The following is a 15,459-nucleotide window of genomic DNA, read 5'->3' on the forward strand; positions in this document are numbered from 1 at the left end:
TTCAGCCAAGGCCGCCGCCGCGCTGACCCAGTTTCAGTTCTCCGTCAACTGGGCTACTCTGGACATGGAGTTGTTCTGCCGGCATTTTGCCAGTCTCCGGGCCCCCGCCTATTCGACTTGTCAGTCGATTTTTCATTCCACAGAGTGGTGTCCTCAAACTGCCATGGCCCAACCAGACAGGGTCATCCCAGGCCCCTCCGGGGTCTCCCGCAGCCCCTCCTCCACTGATAAGTTAGGCAGACCCATTGTTTACCTTGGCAACAGCCAAGTATGTAACAACTTCAACTTCGGTTCTTGTCTCTTCAGCGGTTGCAGGGCCCTGCACATCTGCTCCATCTGCTTCAGGGCTCACCCCAGGTCCACGTGTCCCAAAAAGGCGTCCAAGCGCCTATGACTGTAATTGTAACATTTACAATCCTGTTACGGGAACATCCGGTTCCGGGATTCATGGACTTCCTGATCACGGGCCTCTGCTTCGGCTTCGACACAGGGTTGGTGGCACTCACCTATTCCAACTGGGAGTGCGACAATCTGCAGTCAGCCAGGTCAGATCCTGCCGCTGTTCAGGAACTCCTGAACTCGGAGGTTGAGAAAGGGTTCCTCCTGGGCCCTTTCAACTAGATTCCTTTTTCTCGCTGGCGGATCAGCCCCATAGGAGTAGTGTCCAAAAAAGATTCAAATAAAAAACGTTTAATCTACGATCTCTCAGCCCCCCATGATTCCGTCATCCCCAGCATCAATTCACTAATTCCTTCCGAAGAATTTGCCATGACATATGCGTCCATCGACGCAGCCATTGCTCTCATCCTTAGCGCTGGGAAAGGCACCTGGTTGTCTAAAACTGACATAGCGGACGCCTTCAAACTGCTGCCTATCGCCCCACACCTATGGCAGTTCTATGGTATTCAGTGGGAGGGCAGGTTCTATTTTGCCAACCGGTTGACGTTCGGCTCTAAAAGCAGCCCGTGGTTATTCGACCAACTGGCGCAGGCTCTACACTGGATCCTGATCCATCACAGCAGCACCCCAGTGGTCATCCACTACCTGGACGACTTTCTCCTCATAGAACCTCCGCTATGTCAGCCATCCGGGCTGCACTCCCTCCTGGAGCTCTTTGCCGCCCTTCGTATCCCAATATCGCAGGGGAAGACCTCGGGGCCGGTCACTTCCATCACCTTTCTGGGTATTGTCCTGGACTCCGACAGGATGGAGGCCAGGCTTCCAGAGGCAAAGCTGTCCCAAATCCGGGAAGTCGTTGCAGGGGCCATCACCTCTTCCCAGGTGACCAAGGTCGAGCTACTGTCCATCCTGGGTCGGCTGAACTTTGCCTTGAGGGTGATGCCCCAGGGCAGGGCCTTCATTTCCCGCCTGCTCTCGCTCCTTCCTGCAGCCTCCGAACCCAGCAGCATTGTCCACTTGGACAGGGCTGCCATGGCAGACTTGCGCATGTGGGACAGCTTTCTTTCAGCCTGGAACGGGGTCAGCCTGTTCGTCCCCTCATGGACCCAGTCATCCGCCAGGGTGTTTTCCGATGCCGCGGCGTCCCGGGGGTTCGCTGCCATCTTCGGGTCCCAGTGGTTAGCTGATCCATGGCCACCTCAGGTCAGTTCTGACCCTCAGTCCCTCAGTTCGTCTCTGTTTCTGGAATGTTATCCCATCGTGGCAGCCGCGTCTGTCTGGGGTCACCTCTGGGCTAATTCCAGTGTCATGTTCATTTCTGACAGTCAGGACCTGGTGGACATCATCTCCAAAGGCCGTGCCAAGTCTGCCAAGGTCATGTCCCTTTTGCGCAAACTAGTCTGGCTGGCCATGATCAATAACTTCCATTTCTCATGTTCCCATATTCCAGGTGTCAGCAACACGGCGGCCGATGCCTTATCCAGATTCAATTTTCAAACCTTCTTTCAGGTATGTCCAGAAGCAGACCAGACCAGGGCCCGGATTCCCGGCTTCAGCAACCTGATGTTGGATTGAGGTCTCTGCTGGCAACCGCCAAGGACCTCATGCACCGATCCCTCTCTGTCAACACGGCCCGCAATTACAGCACAGGTTGGAACCTCTTTCTAAAATTTTCCAGGGACCATCCTCAACAGGATACAGCCTTCGTTTCTTACATCATGGCTTTCATGGCCCATTGCCATGTCAACCTCAAGCTGGCACCCAACACCATCCGTTTGTACCTAGCCGGGGCACAACATTTCTTAGTCCTACAGAATCCAGAGGTTCGCTCGGCTTTCACATCCCAAGCCGTCAAGGCCACACTCAAGGGCATTGAGAAAAGCAGTAAGGACTCAAATCCTTCCCGTCGGCCGGTCTCCGGCGAACTATTCAGGCAGCTGTCAGCAACCCTAGATGGCAACCCTTTTGGCCCTTCCGTTAGTCTGGTCATCAAGGCCGCAATGTATCTAAGCTTCTACGGCTTCCTACATCCAGGAGAATTCTCAGTTTCTTCCCAAAAGATGATCTTTCTGAAAAAGAAGCAGCTATCCTGGAGCCAGGATCATCTGGTGTTAAGCCTTCCTTCCACCAAGATGTCCCAAACCGGTCCTCCCATACAGATCCGCTTCTTTGAGTCCGAAAACGCCTGGTGTCCGGTGGTGGTACTCCGACGTCTCCTGGATTCCACGCCATCTCCAGATCCAGAGTCTCCTTTGCTTCCATTCCAAGGGAAACCCCTATCCACGCCACAGTTCGTCTCACACATCAGATCCCTGGTCGCAGGGTTGGGGGAGGACCCCAAAACTATATCGGGACATTCATTCCGCATCGGAGCTGCCTCAGCAGCTTCCACCTACCCATGTGACGTCATTCGTCACATGGGTAGGTGGAGATCTGCCTGTTTTTCCCTGTACATTCCGGATCCGCTGACTGAAACCCACCAGGTATTCCATTCCTTGGTTTTGTAAACATGTTCTAACATGCATTAAACAACAGCACTTCCCCTACCCGGTGTCTTTTGGCCCTCTTTTAGGCAGGCCCACGTCCCGTGGCTCCAGGCACACACCAGCCACTGTTAGGGCCCCTTCTTGTCACCTTACTGACCGTGGCCGCGGCCACAATTGTCAATTACACCATTTTCACTGTTCAGATGCCAAGACTTAGATCACTTTATATCAAAACATGTCAGCAAGTTTTAATGTGCTCCTGCCATGATGGATAAATAACCTAAATCTTCATGTCACTTCTGAAGGATTTAACATTTCTATTTCAATTTTTTATTCAAAACAGGAGCAACATGAGGGGAGGAAAGTCAGCTGTGTCTGCTTGGCAAAAGCTGTGGCAAGCTGGGTGAAGAGTGTATCTTTGTAAAACAACAATTATGTCTCCTATGTCCAAAGACCCATTTGTTTCAGGTTTCTCCCCAAAAATGTGATGGTCACAGCCAGGGTTATCATTAGTAGCAGATTGTCATAACAAGTATCAGCCTCTTCCCCTAGCTGTGTCTGGAAAACTCCTTGTACCCCTGCACCACCAACTTCTACTCCAGTTGTAGCTCCTCATCCTCCTCCACTTCATCCTCCATGAGACTTCATCCACAGGGCAATGAGCAAAATGCGGAGCCTGTTCTTTCACCATCCCTTGTTGCATCAGCATTTGCTCTATTATAATTATCAGAGGGATGACATATTTGATGCTGCTGTTGTTTCAACTGACAAATATGGTGGCCTTTTTGAAGGGCCTGAGTATGCAACATTTGTCCCTGATGAGCTGCCAGTGCCTGACTTCAGCTTAAAATAACACATGCTCCCTGCTGTGGTGGTCTAGTGAGTAATGTAATCATTGACCACTTTACACTGCTCTTACAGATGTTCCAGCATATGGAAGTGGAATTGCATTGAGTTGGAATCTCTCAGATCATACATTATAATAAAAGACCATTCTGTCGCTGCAAGTCCCAGAGGGCCTTTTTAGCCACATAAGAATGACTGAAATGTGCAGAGGCTCTCTTGGACATGGCCCTATCTGCAAGCCATACATTTGTGGTGCAATGCTTTATAAAAAAAAATAATAATAATGTATCACATGTGCTGTGAATTGAGCTGGTCTTATATCCCCCAAATGTGGCACATCCATGAAGTACCTGCCATTTTCGCTGACCACATTGCCCAGTTAATACTGGTGGGAAAACATTCAGCAGGAAAGTTGCTGGTTGATACATTTGCAACTGATTTATTGTTTGGCTTCTCTCTGAGGCTCAGCAAGTGGAATGCTTTACTTTACACAAACGAAAGGGGGGTGGAATGGAAGCAATGTTCCGCTATGTTTATTTTGGGCATGGGGAGGGAGGAAGATAGATGAGGAGGATGTGGACTAGATGGGTAAGCATTTGGTATGGGAACCAGTCTAGAACAACCATTGAGGTGTCAATAGGAACCGGCCTCCTTGCTGTTGTGCAGCATCAATGCTGCCAAACAAAACATGGACCCATTGGGCTGTGAAAGATATGTACTATTCCTGGCCCTAACAACTGTTTCTTGTCACTGGTGGCATATTAATTAAAGGGGCTGTGCCACCATTAAATGTTGTTTTAATATATTTCAGCATGAAAAACAAGTTACTTAACTTTTTGTTATAAAAATGTTCCAGTTTTGAGATATTTTTATACTTCATTTTAATGGCACCACCTGGTGTTCATCTGTATACATCCACCTGCTGAGGCAATTGCACATGCTCAGTTCCATCCTTAAACTGCCACCAGCCATATCTATTATGAAAAGCTGTGACAGTTACAGGAAGCTGTACCAGGATGGCACTCCCCATGAACTGCTAGCCTGTAGAACATCTAGCCAAGAATTGGATCACTAAATGTAGAAGCTCTGGATCCACATATACGTAGTCTGGTTGTAGCACAGTTTTTGACGTGGTTGTAGCACAGTTTCTGCCAGCACTTTGAATTCTATGGACCTGCTTGCAGTTTAGCACCATTTTGTTTCCTTTTTCTTTAATGTACTCTTTATTTCAGTATATAACATGCACATAATGAAAAAATATATATACATAAAGAACACAAAACAGTGGGTACATACATGATGCAAAGTTGCAAAATGTGGCAAATATTATTTGACAATTAAAGTGCAATTCTATAGGTAACTATTATAGGAATGTCAAAGGATCAGCCACGTAGCTATACATGTTTCATATTTTGACTCAGAGTGAAAGGTCTGATGGTAAAAGTGACTTAGGGGGTGAGGCAAAAGAAGAAGAAGAGAGCCAGGAACATCAAGTGATCATATTTATATGAATTCATCATAGAAACATATTTCCCAACTGGGTAATTTCCACCCTCTACATTCATTCATGCAAGGAGGGGCAATTTGCTGAGCCAGTACAATGATATTGCAGCTAAAATGAGAACAGAGGATAAATAATGGGGGAAATTTATCAAAACTGGTGCAAAGAAACACTGGCTTAGTTGCCTGTAGCAACCAATGTGATTGATAGTTTCATTTTGCAAAGAATCTTTGAAAGGTGTGATATGGTTGCTTTGGGCAACTAATTACTATAAACTGTATTCCCCCAATACCATGGGCCAATATAGACCCAGTTAAGGATACCATTAAACACAGTATTTTAAAGAACCAAGAAAATGGGGTCTTACCCACTGTAATTGTAGATGGTGTATTACTGCATCATGTAATGATGCAGTCCTTGTATTGTTGAACTGTGGGGTGTTTGTGGTGTCCGTGGTGCATATGGTTATTCCAGACTTGGGTCGCAGGCATGGATGGATCTCCTGGTAGACAGAAACAGCAGGATCGCATGTGATTCTTAGCACAGCTGAAGACTTTGTAGGCTGTAAGATAGAACAAACAGGTCGCCCCTCCCCCTTGCCATGTGGCTTTAGATGGTTTAAATTATTTTCATGGAGAAAAACATTTATCTTAGTTTCACCATTATTACATACACTTAAATCTTCAGCATTTGCAACATTGGACATACTTACCTTCTTCCCCCCATCTATAATTGGGGAGGACACTTTACAGGAGTAACTGCTCCTAAAAAAGGATTTTAGGACTTAACAAAAAATGCCTTGGACAATTCTTCCATTCGTTGCATCATCACTCCAAACTGGTTCTGGATTTGATCCATTCAATCACATAAATTAACTCTCTTTTTCCCATAACCTTTTGTATGTGGTATTTGAAATTGAAATGATTGAGATTTACCAGAACCATCTGATGAGCCCACGTTGGAATCTCGTGTAATAATTTCTCTGGTGTCTTTGGACAGGAGGGAACCGCTAATTTCTAAACTGATTCTTTTTATATGGGCTTTCTCTAACACTAGGCCCCTTATTATCCATATAGTGGCGTACTATTTTTGGATGGATATATAAAAATATTTACAATATTTAAAAATATACAATGAAATGAAATAAAAGAAGCAATCAAAATACAGCTATAGAGTGCCGTGGTTTTTCAATATTAATTATATGCACCTTTACCACTGAGCACCGCCTTCCACAACCAGGAGTGCCGCTCAATCACCCTCTCCCTTATTATCCTCTGGCTTAGGCTGAATTTTATTTGGATGGGAAGGCCTAGAGCTTTTAGCCACGTCAGCAGAACTCCTTTTGGGGCTCTCAAATTTGAACAGACACAGAAACAAATAACGTTTGTGTGTATTTCAATGGGTCCGCAAAAAATGCAGAGTGTCCGTTCCGTAGCCCCGCAAATAAAATAGAATATGTCCCTTTCTTGTCCATTTTAAGCATTGTTACAATGGATCCGCAAAAAAAACGGATGGCATATGGATGTCATCTGTTTTTTATTTTTTGCGGACCGCAAAACACATATGATCATATGCATGTAGCCTTAATCTCTAACACTACCTCTGACCAGGTATCTTTACCCACATCTCTGAGGGAATGAAAAAAATACTGGTACTTTGGCTCGAATACCCAGGCAATAAATTCTGCTTGTAAAGTTCTAAATGTAATGTTTTCATTGCCTCTTCATAAGTTTCTACATGATTGATTATGGAGGGGGGATGCCTTTTTAGTGAATTGACCCACAGTTTCTTTTAGAAACGTAATCACTTTGGTGGTATCAATCATAGGCTGATAGGCTTTCTGTGACAAACTTTTAGAAGACCTAGTGGGTGATATGGGTTTTAACTTCGGAATAGAACGTTCTCTCAGGGACATTAGTTCTTATTCAGAGGGGCCACCATATTCACTTTCTGCCTCTGACCTCCATATTGAATGTCTAACTTTCACTTTACTGGCAGACTTGTTGTTCTGTAACTTTTTATTGTCATTACACAACTTCTCGCATTCTTTTTATAATTCTGATTTTAATTGTTGACATCCTGACAATTCTCTAGAGACTTGATTCAAATCTCTTTTCAAAGTCCTGATCATCTCACTATTCTGAATATCTCTGTTTTTGGATTCTGATAATTTAGCAGACAATTGTGCTAATTCATCAGAAACCGTGATATATGTATATGTTTCCAAAGGAAAAAACTTTAGTTACTGAAAATCTGAAACAAACTATATAAATATATAACAAAATATATAAAATGGTGTCATACTCACTATAGAAAATATACTAGCACTATATAAATGTGAGATTCTTGGCAAATCAATTTTTGACAAAATCATTTGTGCCTGTCCACCATGGCAAGGTGATCTCTTTTAGACAGAAACCTATGCTAAATGCTTCCTCTTTCCCCAATAAATTTGGGGAAGGCAGTTTCCACATAAATTCTGAGCCCACTCTGTATTTTACCTCCAATAAATACTTATGTGCAATGCAGCAGATGCCGTATATATGTAAACAGTTCCAGCCCTGTATCTCAGAAGTATAGACTGACTCACCCTATCGTGTCCCTAGTGCTAAAAAATTGTCTATTTACTGTATGTAACTTTCTATCAAGCCATTCTGGTCTTCTGTAAAGTGAGCATTATTAAGTATAACATGGGCATTCAAGTATTCTGGTTCTGGTGGTTCCTATAGGAAATTGCTGGGAAAGCACGGTAAGAAGGGCTGGTCAGCTTCTGCAGTGTAAAATATTCTGACATGTTATAATTTTGTGGTGTCATTTTTAACCTGCACTTTGCTTTTTTAATGTTTGAGTTTTATTGTAAAGCATATGGAGAAAGTCTTGATTAAGCAACATACTGTACGCAGAGGAAGCTGCATTTTTAAATACAAACCACACTAACCCTAAAATTGGTACTAAACTTTGGCAAACTAAAATTCTGTTGGGTGAGATTTATCATTGCCTGATCGCTGATTTTGGCGCACACATCAGTTGCTCAAAAATTTAAAACTTTTGGCCATTTACTGCCCCTCTGGAGCTTTCCCAAAAAGTGGTAGGGGTGTGGGAAGGGCTTAGCAGAAGGGTGTGTTGACTCCTGCAGTCCAGAAAATGTACTATAATTTATTACAAAAACTGGAATAAATGATGGTGGAAGTCTATGCCAGCTCATAGCTTGTAGTACCAAAGATGTGCCTAATTTATTAATAGTCTGCCTGTCACTCCAGCATGTATGAGATCAAAACTAGTATAGGAAAAAACAGTTTTGATAAATCTCCTTCTAGATTTTAGTATATATTATAGTATGCTTAACTTGTAACTAAAAAGCAGAGTAGATGGCATGGATCTAATTTATTATGTTTAGTGATGAGCGAAACTGGACCGCCACGTTTGGGACCATACCAGACATTTTGGTGTCCGTGAACCAAACTCAGATTTTGGCTCCAAAGTCTGTGTCCAGGTTCGTACTTTAAATAACGCTTGTTGAAAGGCTGCAGCACAGCCAATCAACGAGTGTTTAAGCTGTGAACACTTGAAAGCCATCACAATCATGACTAGTATTGGCATGGCTGTGATTGGCCAGAGCACCATGTGACCAGGCATGCATAAATGCTGGATCACATGGTGCGCCGCCATTCTGCTATAATTAGTGTATGGACAGGACGCTGCAGCAGGCAGGTAGAGTCTTAGGCTTTAATTATTTTTAAAAAGTCGGTTAATTGTGTTGGCGAGACATACCTATATTTAATTTTTTTTTTTGCTTAAACTTTTACTTGCCACTGTCACAGGAAAATATATTAGTTATTCAGCGGTTAATTGGGTCGGTGTGACCTACCTATTTTATTGGTGGAAAAAACACTGTACTTGCCACTGTCACAGGGATATATAATAGTCATTCAGCCGGTTAATTGATTTGTTGTGACCCACCTATTTTTATTTGTGCTAAACACCTCTTTTGCATCCATGAAATGGATATACAATTGTTCGTCTTTCAGCAAATTTTGTGGGTGACTGTAACAAAATGAGGAGAGCATCACCTGGGGACATAGCCATGGTCATGGTGTTGCTGGTGGTGGAGCTCCTTCTGCAGGGAGAGGACGTCGTTGATCTGTGTCAGCTAGGCACCCAAATGAAACACCTTCCTCTGGTCCACGCAGGTGTCAGGACATTCTTCGACATTTTGTAGGCCCCAATATAGCTCTAAGAATGGTGAGGCCAGAACAAGTAGAGGCGGAAGTAGATTGGATGGCTGAGAGTGCCTCGAGTTCTTTCACATTGTCTTCCAACTGGTCCACTGCTGAAAGCGCAGAGTTGGCACCAGCGGCCCATGGGCATCTGTATTCCACCTTAACCCCTTTCACATCGCCCAAGCAGTCAAAGCCCCAAGTCGTGCAGCAGCTGTTAACTGCTGGGGCTTTCTGCTGTATGCAGACCAGCCAGGAGGGCAAGTGTGAAGAGTGGGTGGGAGATGATGGGAGTATGATGAGGTCCTAGATCTCACACAGCATCCAGGTTATGCCAATTAAGTGTGCAGTTCGGAGGAAGAGGACGGGGGCTTTTTTTTTGTGTATTTGATGTTTTTTCTCTATCCACATTTGTTTGCAGGGCAATTGTACTGCTCTTATGCCCACTTTGAAGTCTTTTGCAGCCCTCTAGCTCTTTCTATGACTTTTTTAGAGCCATTTTAGTGCTCCAAAGTTCGGCTTAACCTCTCGAACCCGGACATCCTGCGGTCCACTCATCCCTAATTGTTTTGTTCTTCATTGGACAGTATTTAAATGCTTACAGGCAGGTTTTGTGGGTAAAAGGAGTCTTAAAAAGAGCCAGGTTTATTAACAGTATGCACCATTTATTTGTTACAGAATACTGGTATACTTAAGTACCTTAAGCCAAGATCTGGTGTAAGAAAGTTAAGGGTGGCTAACATGTTTAGCAACATGTGCCAGATTAAGGCTACTTTCACGCTCGCGTTTTGGGCGAATCCGTCATGGATCTGCAAAAACGGATCCGTTACAATAATACAACCGCATGCATCCGTCATGAATGGATAGGTTTGTATTATCTGTAACGTAGCCAAGACGTCATGAACTTCAATTGGAGACGGATCAGTTTTCTATTGTGCCAGACTGTGTCAGAGAAAACCGATCCGTCCTCATTGACTTTGTGTGCCAGGACAGATCGTTTTGTCAAGCGGACAGCAAAACACTGCAGGTAGCGTTTTGGTGTTCACCTCCAGAACGGAATGGACACTGATCAGAGCAGATCCTTTTCCATTCAAAATGCATTAGGGCAAAACTGGTCCTTTTTTGACCGCTTGTGAGAGCCCCTTGACGGATCCCACAAACGGAAAGCCAAAACACGAGAGTGAAAATAGCTTTATCATGCAGTGGACACAATTGTGATATATTTTTCTCAATTTCTGCCTTTCTCATCTGCCTTTCTCTAGTTCTAAATGAAAGTATTAATAAATCTGCCCACTGTTTATATTTTTCTTTTGATTTCATAATACAGATGCCTCAGTTATTACTAGATGTATGTAAAATATTATCTAATTATGGAATGTTTTTGAAATTTTTAGCCCTTCTGCAAGCCTATGGATCCAGTCTGTGGACACAATGGGGAAACATATACTAATGTATGCAGTGCTTTTTCCGACCGTGTTGGTGTGGATTATTATGGCAGATGTCAAGATGTTGGGATATTCTCAGAACACAGTTTTCATTCACATTGTGCCTCCATTAAGTGCCCTAACAAGCCTAAAGTGGGCTGTAAAGCATTCATACCTCCTGGTAAGTATATGTTCTAAAAGTGTAAGGCCTCTTTTACATCTCCGTTTGTAGACCCAGCAGGTTATTTCAGAACAGAGCAGCTTGCTGGATCCTCTACTTCCCCATCCCCAGTGACTGCAATGGAGTCTGTCAGTTATCGGTCTGATTTCCAGCATAAATGCCAGGTTTCTGCCTGATCACCACCAGACCTCACTGCAGTCAATGTGGATCCGGTGGTGAAGTAGACGATCTGGCAGACAGCACTGTGCTGGAAGAACCTGCCGGATCTACAAATGGAGATCTGACTGATGCAGATCCGCTCAGAATGCATCAGTATGGCTCCGCTTGGCTTCCGCTCCGCTCAGCAGGCGGACACCCGAACGCTGCTTGCAGCGTTCGGGTGTCCGCCTAGCCATGCGGAGGCAAACGGATCCATCCAGAGTTACAATGGAAATCAATGGGGGCGGATCCATTCAAAGGTGACACAATATAACAAAACAGGAAACTTTACAAATAAGATTCATATATACTACTGCCTAGTTCCCCGGTATGGCTTCACACTCAGAGAACACCTCCTCGGTCTCCGATAGCCAAGAGTCAGTGTCCTCCTCAGCTTCCGATAGCCAGGAGTCAGTGTCAATGTTAGGCTCCATTCACACGTCCGCAAATGTGTCCGCATCTATTCCGCAATACCGGGAACGGGCGCGGACCCATTCATTCTCGATGGGGCAGAACGGGATGTGGACAGCACACTATGTGCTCTCCACATCTGCACTTCCGGGCCGCAGCTCTGGAAAAAAATAGAACATGTCCTATTTTTGTCTGCAATTGCGGACAAAAATAGGCAGTTCTATGGGGGGTGCCGGCCGGGTGTTTGCAGATCCGCAATTTGCAGATCCGTAATACACTACGGACGTGTGAATGGACCCTTAGGCTACTTTCACGCTGGCTTTTTGGCTCTCCTGTGAGAGCCGTTCAGGGCTTTCACAAGCGGTCCAAAACTGATACGTTTTGCCCTAATGCATTCTAAATGGAAAAGAATCCGCTCAGAATGCATCAGTTTGACTCAGTTTGCCTCCGTTCCGTCTCCATTCCGCTTTGGAGGCGGACACCAAAATGCTGCTTGCAGCGTTTTGGTGTCCGTCTGACGAAACTGAATCAAACGGATCCGTTCTGACACACAATGTAAGTCGATGGGGATGGATCCATTTTCTATGACACAATCTGGCACAATAGAAAACGGATCCATCCTCCATTGACTTTCAATTCACTTTAGGGGGATAAAAAATTCCTTCCCGACTCCAATCAGTCAATCAGAATAACTCCCTGGATCAGCGACCTATCTCTAGTAGCTATAGCCTGTAATATTATTACACTACATCCAGGCCCATCTTGAACTCTTTTAGTGAACTCACTATCACCACCTCCTCAGGCCCCCTGCACACGAACGTGTGCTTCTCATTTCCGTATTGCGGACCGCATATGCGGATCTGTAATACACGGGTGCCATTCCGTTGGATTTCCGCATCACGGATGTGGACCCATTCACTTGAATGGGTCTGCAAATCCGGAGATGTCGAATGTTGTAGAACGGAAGCACGGAATGGAACCCTACGGAAGCACTACGGAGTGCTTCCGTGGGGTTTCACCCCATACTTCCGTTCCGCAAAAAGATAGAACATGTCCTATCTTTTTGCAGAACAGCCGGATCGTTGACCCATTTTGCGGGCCACAGCACGTTCGTGTGCAGGGTGCCTCAGAGAGAGACTTCCATAGTCTCCCTGCTCTTACAGTAAATAATCCTCTTCTATGTTTGTGTACAAACCTTCTTTCCTCCAGACGCAGAGGATGTCCCCTCGTCACAGTCCTGGGGATAAATAGATGATGGGAGAGATCTCTGTACTGACCCCTGAGATATTTATACATACATTAGTTATTAGATCTCCCCTCAGTCCTCTTTTTTCTAAAGTAAATAACCCTAATTTTGATAATCTTTCAGGGTACTGTAGCCCACCTATTCCAGTTATTACTTTAGTTTACCTCTGAAGCCTCTCCAGGCCTGCTATGTCTGCCTTGTTCACAGGAGCCCAGAACTATACACAGTACACCATGTGTGGTTTGACTAGTGATTTGTAAAGTGGAAGGACTATGTTCTCATCAAGGGCATCCATGTCCCTTTTAATGCAACCCATTATCTTATTGGCCTTCGCAGCAGCTGCCTGACACTGGTTTCTACAGCTTAGTTTGCTGTTCACTAAAATTCCTAGGTCCTTTTCCATGTCAGTGTTAGGCCTCATGCACATGACAGTATTTTTTCACTGTCCGCAAAACGGGGTTCCGTTGGTCCGCGATCCGTGACAGTTTTTTCATCCGTGGGTCTTCCTTGATTTTTGGAGGATCCACGGACATGAAAATAAAGTCGTTTTGGTGTCCGCCTGGCCGTGCGGAGCCAAATGGATCCGTCCTGAATTACAATGCAAGTCAATGGGGACGGATCCGTTTGACGTTGACACAATATGGTGCAATTGCAAACGGATTCGTCCCCATTGACTTTCAATGTAAAGTCTGGAGTCCCTTTTATACCATCGGATTGGAGTTTTCTCCAATCCGATGGTATATTTTAACCTGAAGCGTCCCCATCACCATGGGAACGCCTCTATGTTAGAATATACTGTCGGATATGAGTTACATTGTGAATACTCATATCCGACAGTATATTCTAACACAGAGGCATTCCCATGGTGATGGGGACGCTTCTAGTTAGAATATACTACAAACTGTGTACATGACTGCCCCCTGCTGCCTGGCAGCACCCGATCTCTTACAGGGGGCCGTGATCAGCACAATTAACCCCTCAGTTGCCGCTCCTGAAGGGGTTAATTGTGCGGATCTCAGCCCCCTGTAAGAGATCAGGGCTGCCAGGCAGCAGGGGGCAGACCCCCCCTCCCCAGTTTGAATATCATTGGTGGCCAGTGCGGCCCCCCCCCGCCCCCCCTCCCTCCCTCTATTGTAATAATAGCATTGGTGGCACAGTGTGCAGCACCCCCTCCCTCTATTGCATTAACATTGGTGGCAGTGTGAGCCCCCCCCCCCCCCCGGCCCCCCCTTCCTCTCTCTATTGTTTTAATACATTGGTGGCAGTGTGTGCCCCCCCCACCCCCCCCTTCCTCCCTCTATTGTTTGAATAAATTGGTGGCAGTGTGCGCCCCCTCCCCGCCCCCCCTTCCTCCCTCTATTGTTTTAATACATTGGTGGCAGTCCTACTGCAGTCCTGATTGCCATGGTTACTTATCAATAGTAGAAGCATCATACTTACCTGCTGGCTGCTGCGATGTCTGTGTCCGGCCGGGAGCTCCTCCTACTGGTAAGTGACAGCAATGCGCCGCACAGACCTGTCACTTACCAGTAGGAGGAGCTCCTGGCCGGACACAGACATCGCAGCAGCCAGCAGGTAAGTATAATGCTTCTACTATCGGAACTCCGCTTCCACCAATGATCAGGGAGGGGGGAGAGGGGGGGCCGCACACTGCCACCAATGTATTAAAACAATAGAGGGAGGATGGGGGGTCGGGGGGGCGCACACTGCCGCCCGCCAATGTATTAAAACAATAGAGGGAGGAAGGGGGGGCGGGGGGGCGCACACTGCCACCAATGTATTAAAACAATAGAGGGAGGAAGGGGGGACAGGGGGGCCCACACTGCCACCAATGTTAATGCAATAGAGGGAGGGAGGGGGGCCGCACACTGTGCCACCAATGCTATTATTACAATAGAGGGAGGGAGGGCGGCCGCACTGGCCACCAATGAAATTTAAACTGGGGAGGGAGGGGCCTGGCAGCCCCGGATCTCTTACAGGGGGCTATGATACGCACAATTAACCCCTTCAGGTGCAGCACCTGAGGGGTTAATTGTATGGATCACAGCCCCCTGTATGAGATTGGGTGCTGCCAGGCAGCAGGGGGCAGTCATGTACACAGTTCTTTTAGTATATTCTAACCTGAAGCGTCCCCATCACCATGGGAACGCCTCTGTGTTAGAATATACTGTCGGATCTGAGTTCAGAACTCAGCTCTGAAAAAGCTTTTATGCAGACGGATCTTCGGATCCGTCTGTATGAAAGTAACCTACGGCCACGGATCACGGACACGGATGCCAATCTTGTGTGCATCAGTGTTCTTTCACGGACCCATTGACTTGAACCGGTGTGAACCGTTGTCCGTCAAAAAAATAGGGCAGGTCATACTTTTTTGACGGACAGGATACACGGATCACGGTCTCGGCTGCAAAACGGTGTATTTTCCGATTTTTCCACGGACCCATTGAAAGTCAATGGGTCCGCGAAAAAAAATGGAAGACGGCACAACGGCCAAGGATGCACACAACGGTCGTGTGCATGAGGCCTTACACAGTGTTTTACCATTTAGTA

The 15,459-nt window shown here is 45.8% G+C and overlaps 1 protein-coding gene across 1 annotated transcript in view; it reads left to right on the top strand.

Annotated features, from left to right (window-relative positions):
* Positions 1-15,459, top strand: part of RECK (reversion inducing cysteine rich protein with kazal motifs) — an 801,790-nt gene that overhangs the window by 664,973 nt on the left and 121,358 nt on the right. The window contains exon 18 of the mRNA XM_044293464.1: positions 10,844-11,054. Coding sequence (XP_044149399.1) covers positions 10,844-11,054 — 211 coding nt within the window. The remainder of the gene's footprint in view (positions 1-10,843; positions 11,055-15,459) is intronic.

Source organism: Bufo gargarizans, chromosome 5 (assembly GCF_014858855.1).
Source record: "Bufo gargarizans isolate SCDJY-AF-19 chromosome 5, ASM1485885v1, whole genome shotgun sequence".
Taxonomy (NCBI): domain Eukaryota; kingdom Metazoa; phylum Chordata; class Amphibia; order Anura; family Bufonidae; genus Bufo; species Bufo gargarizans.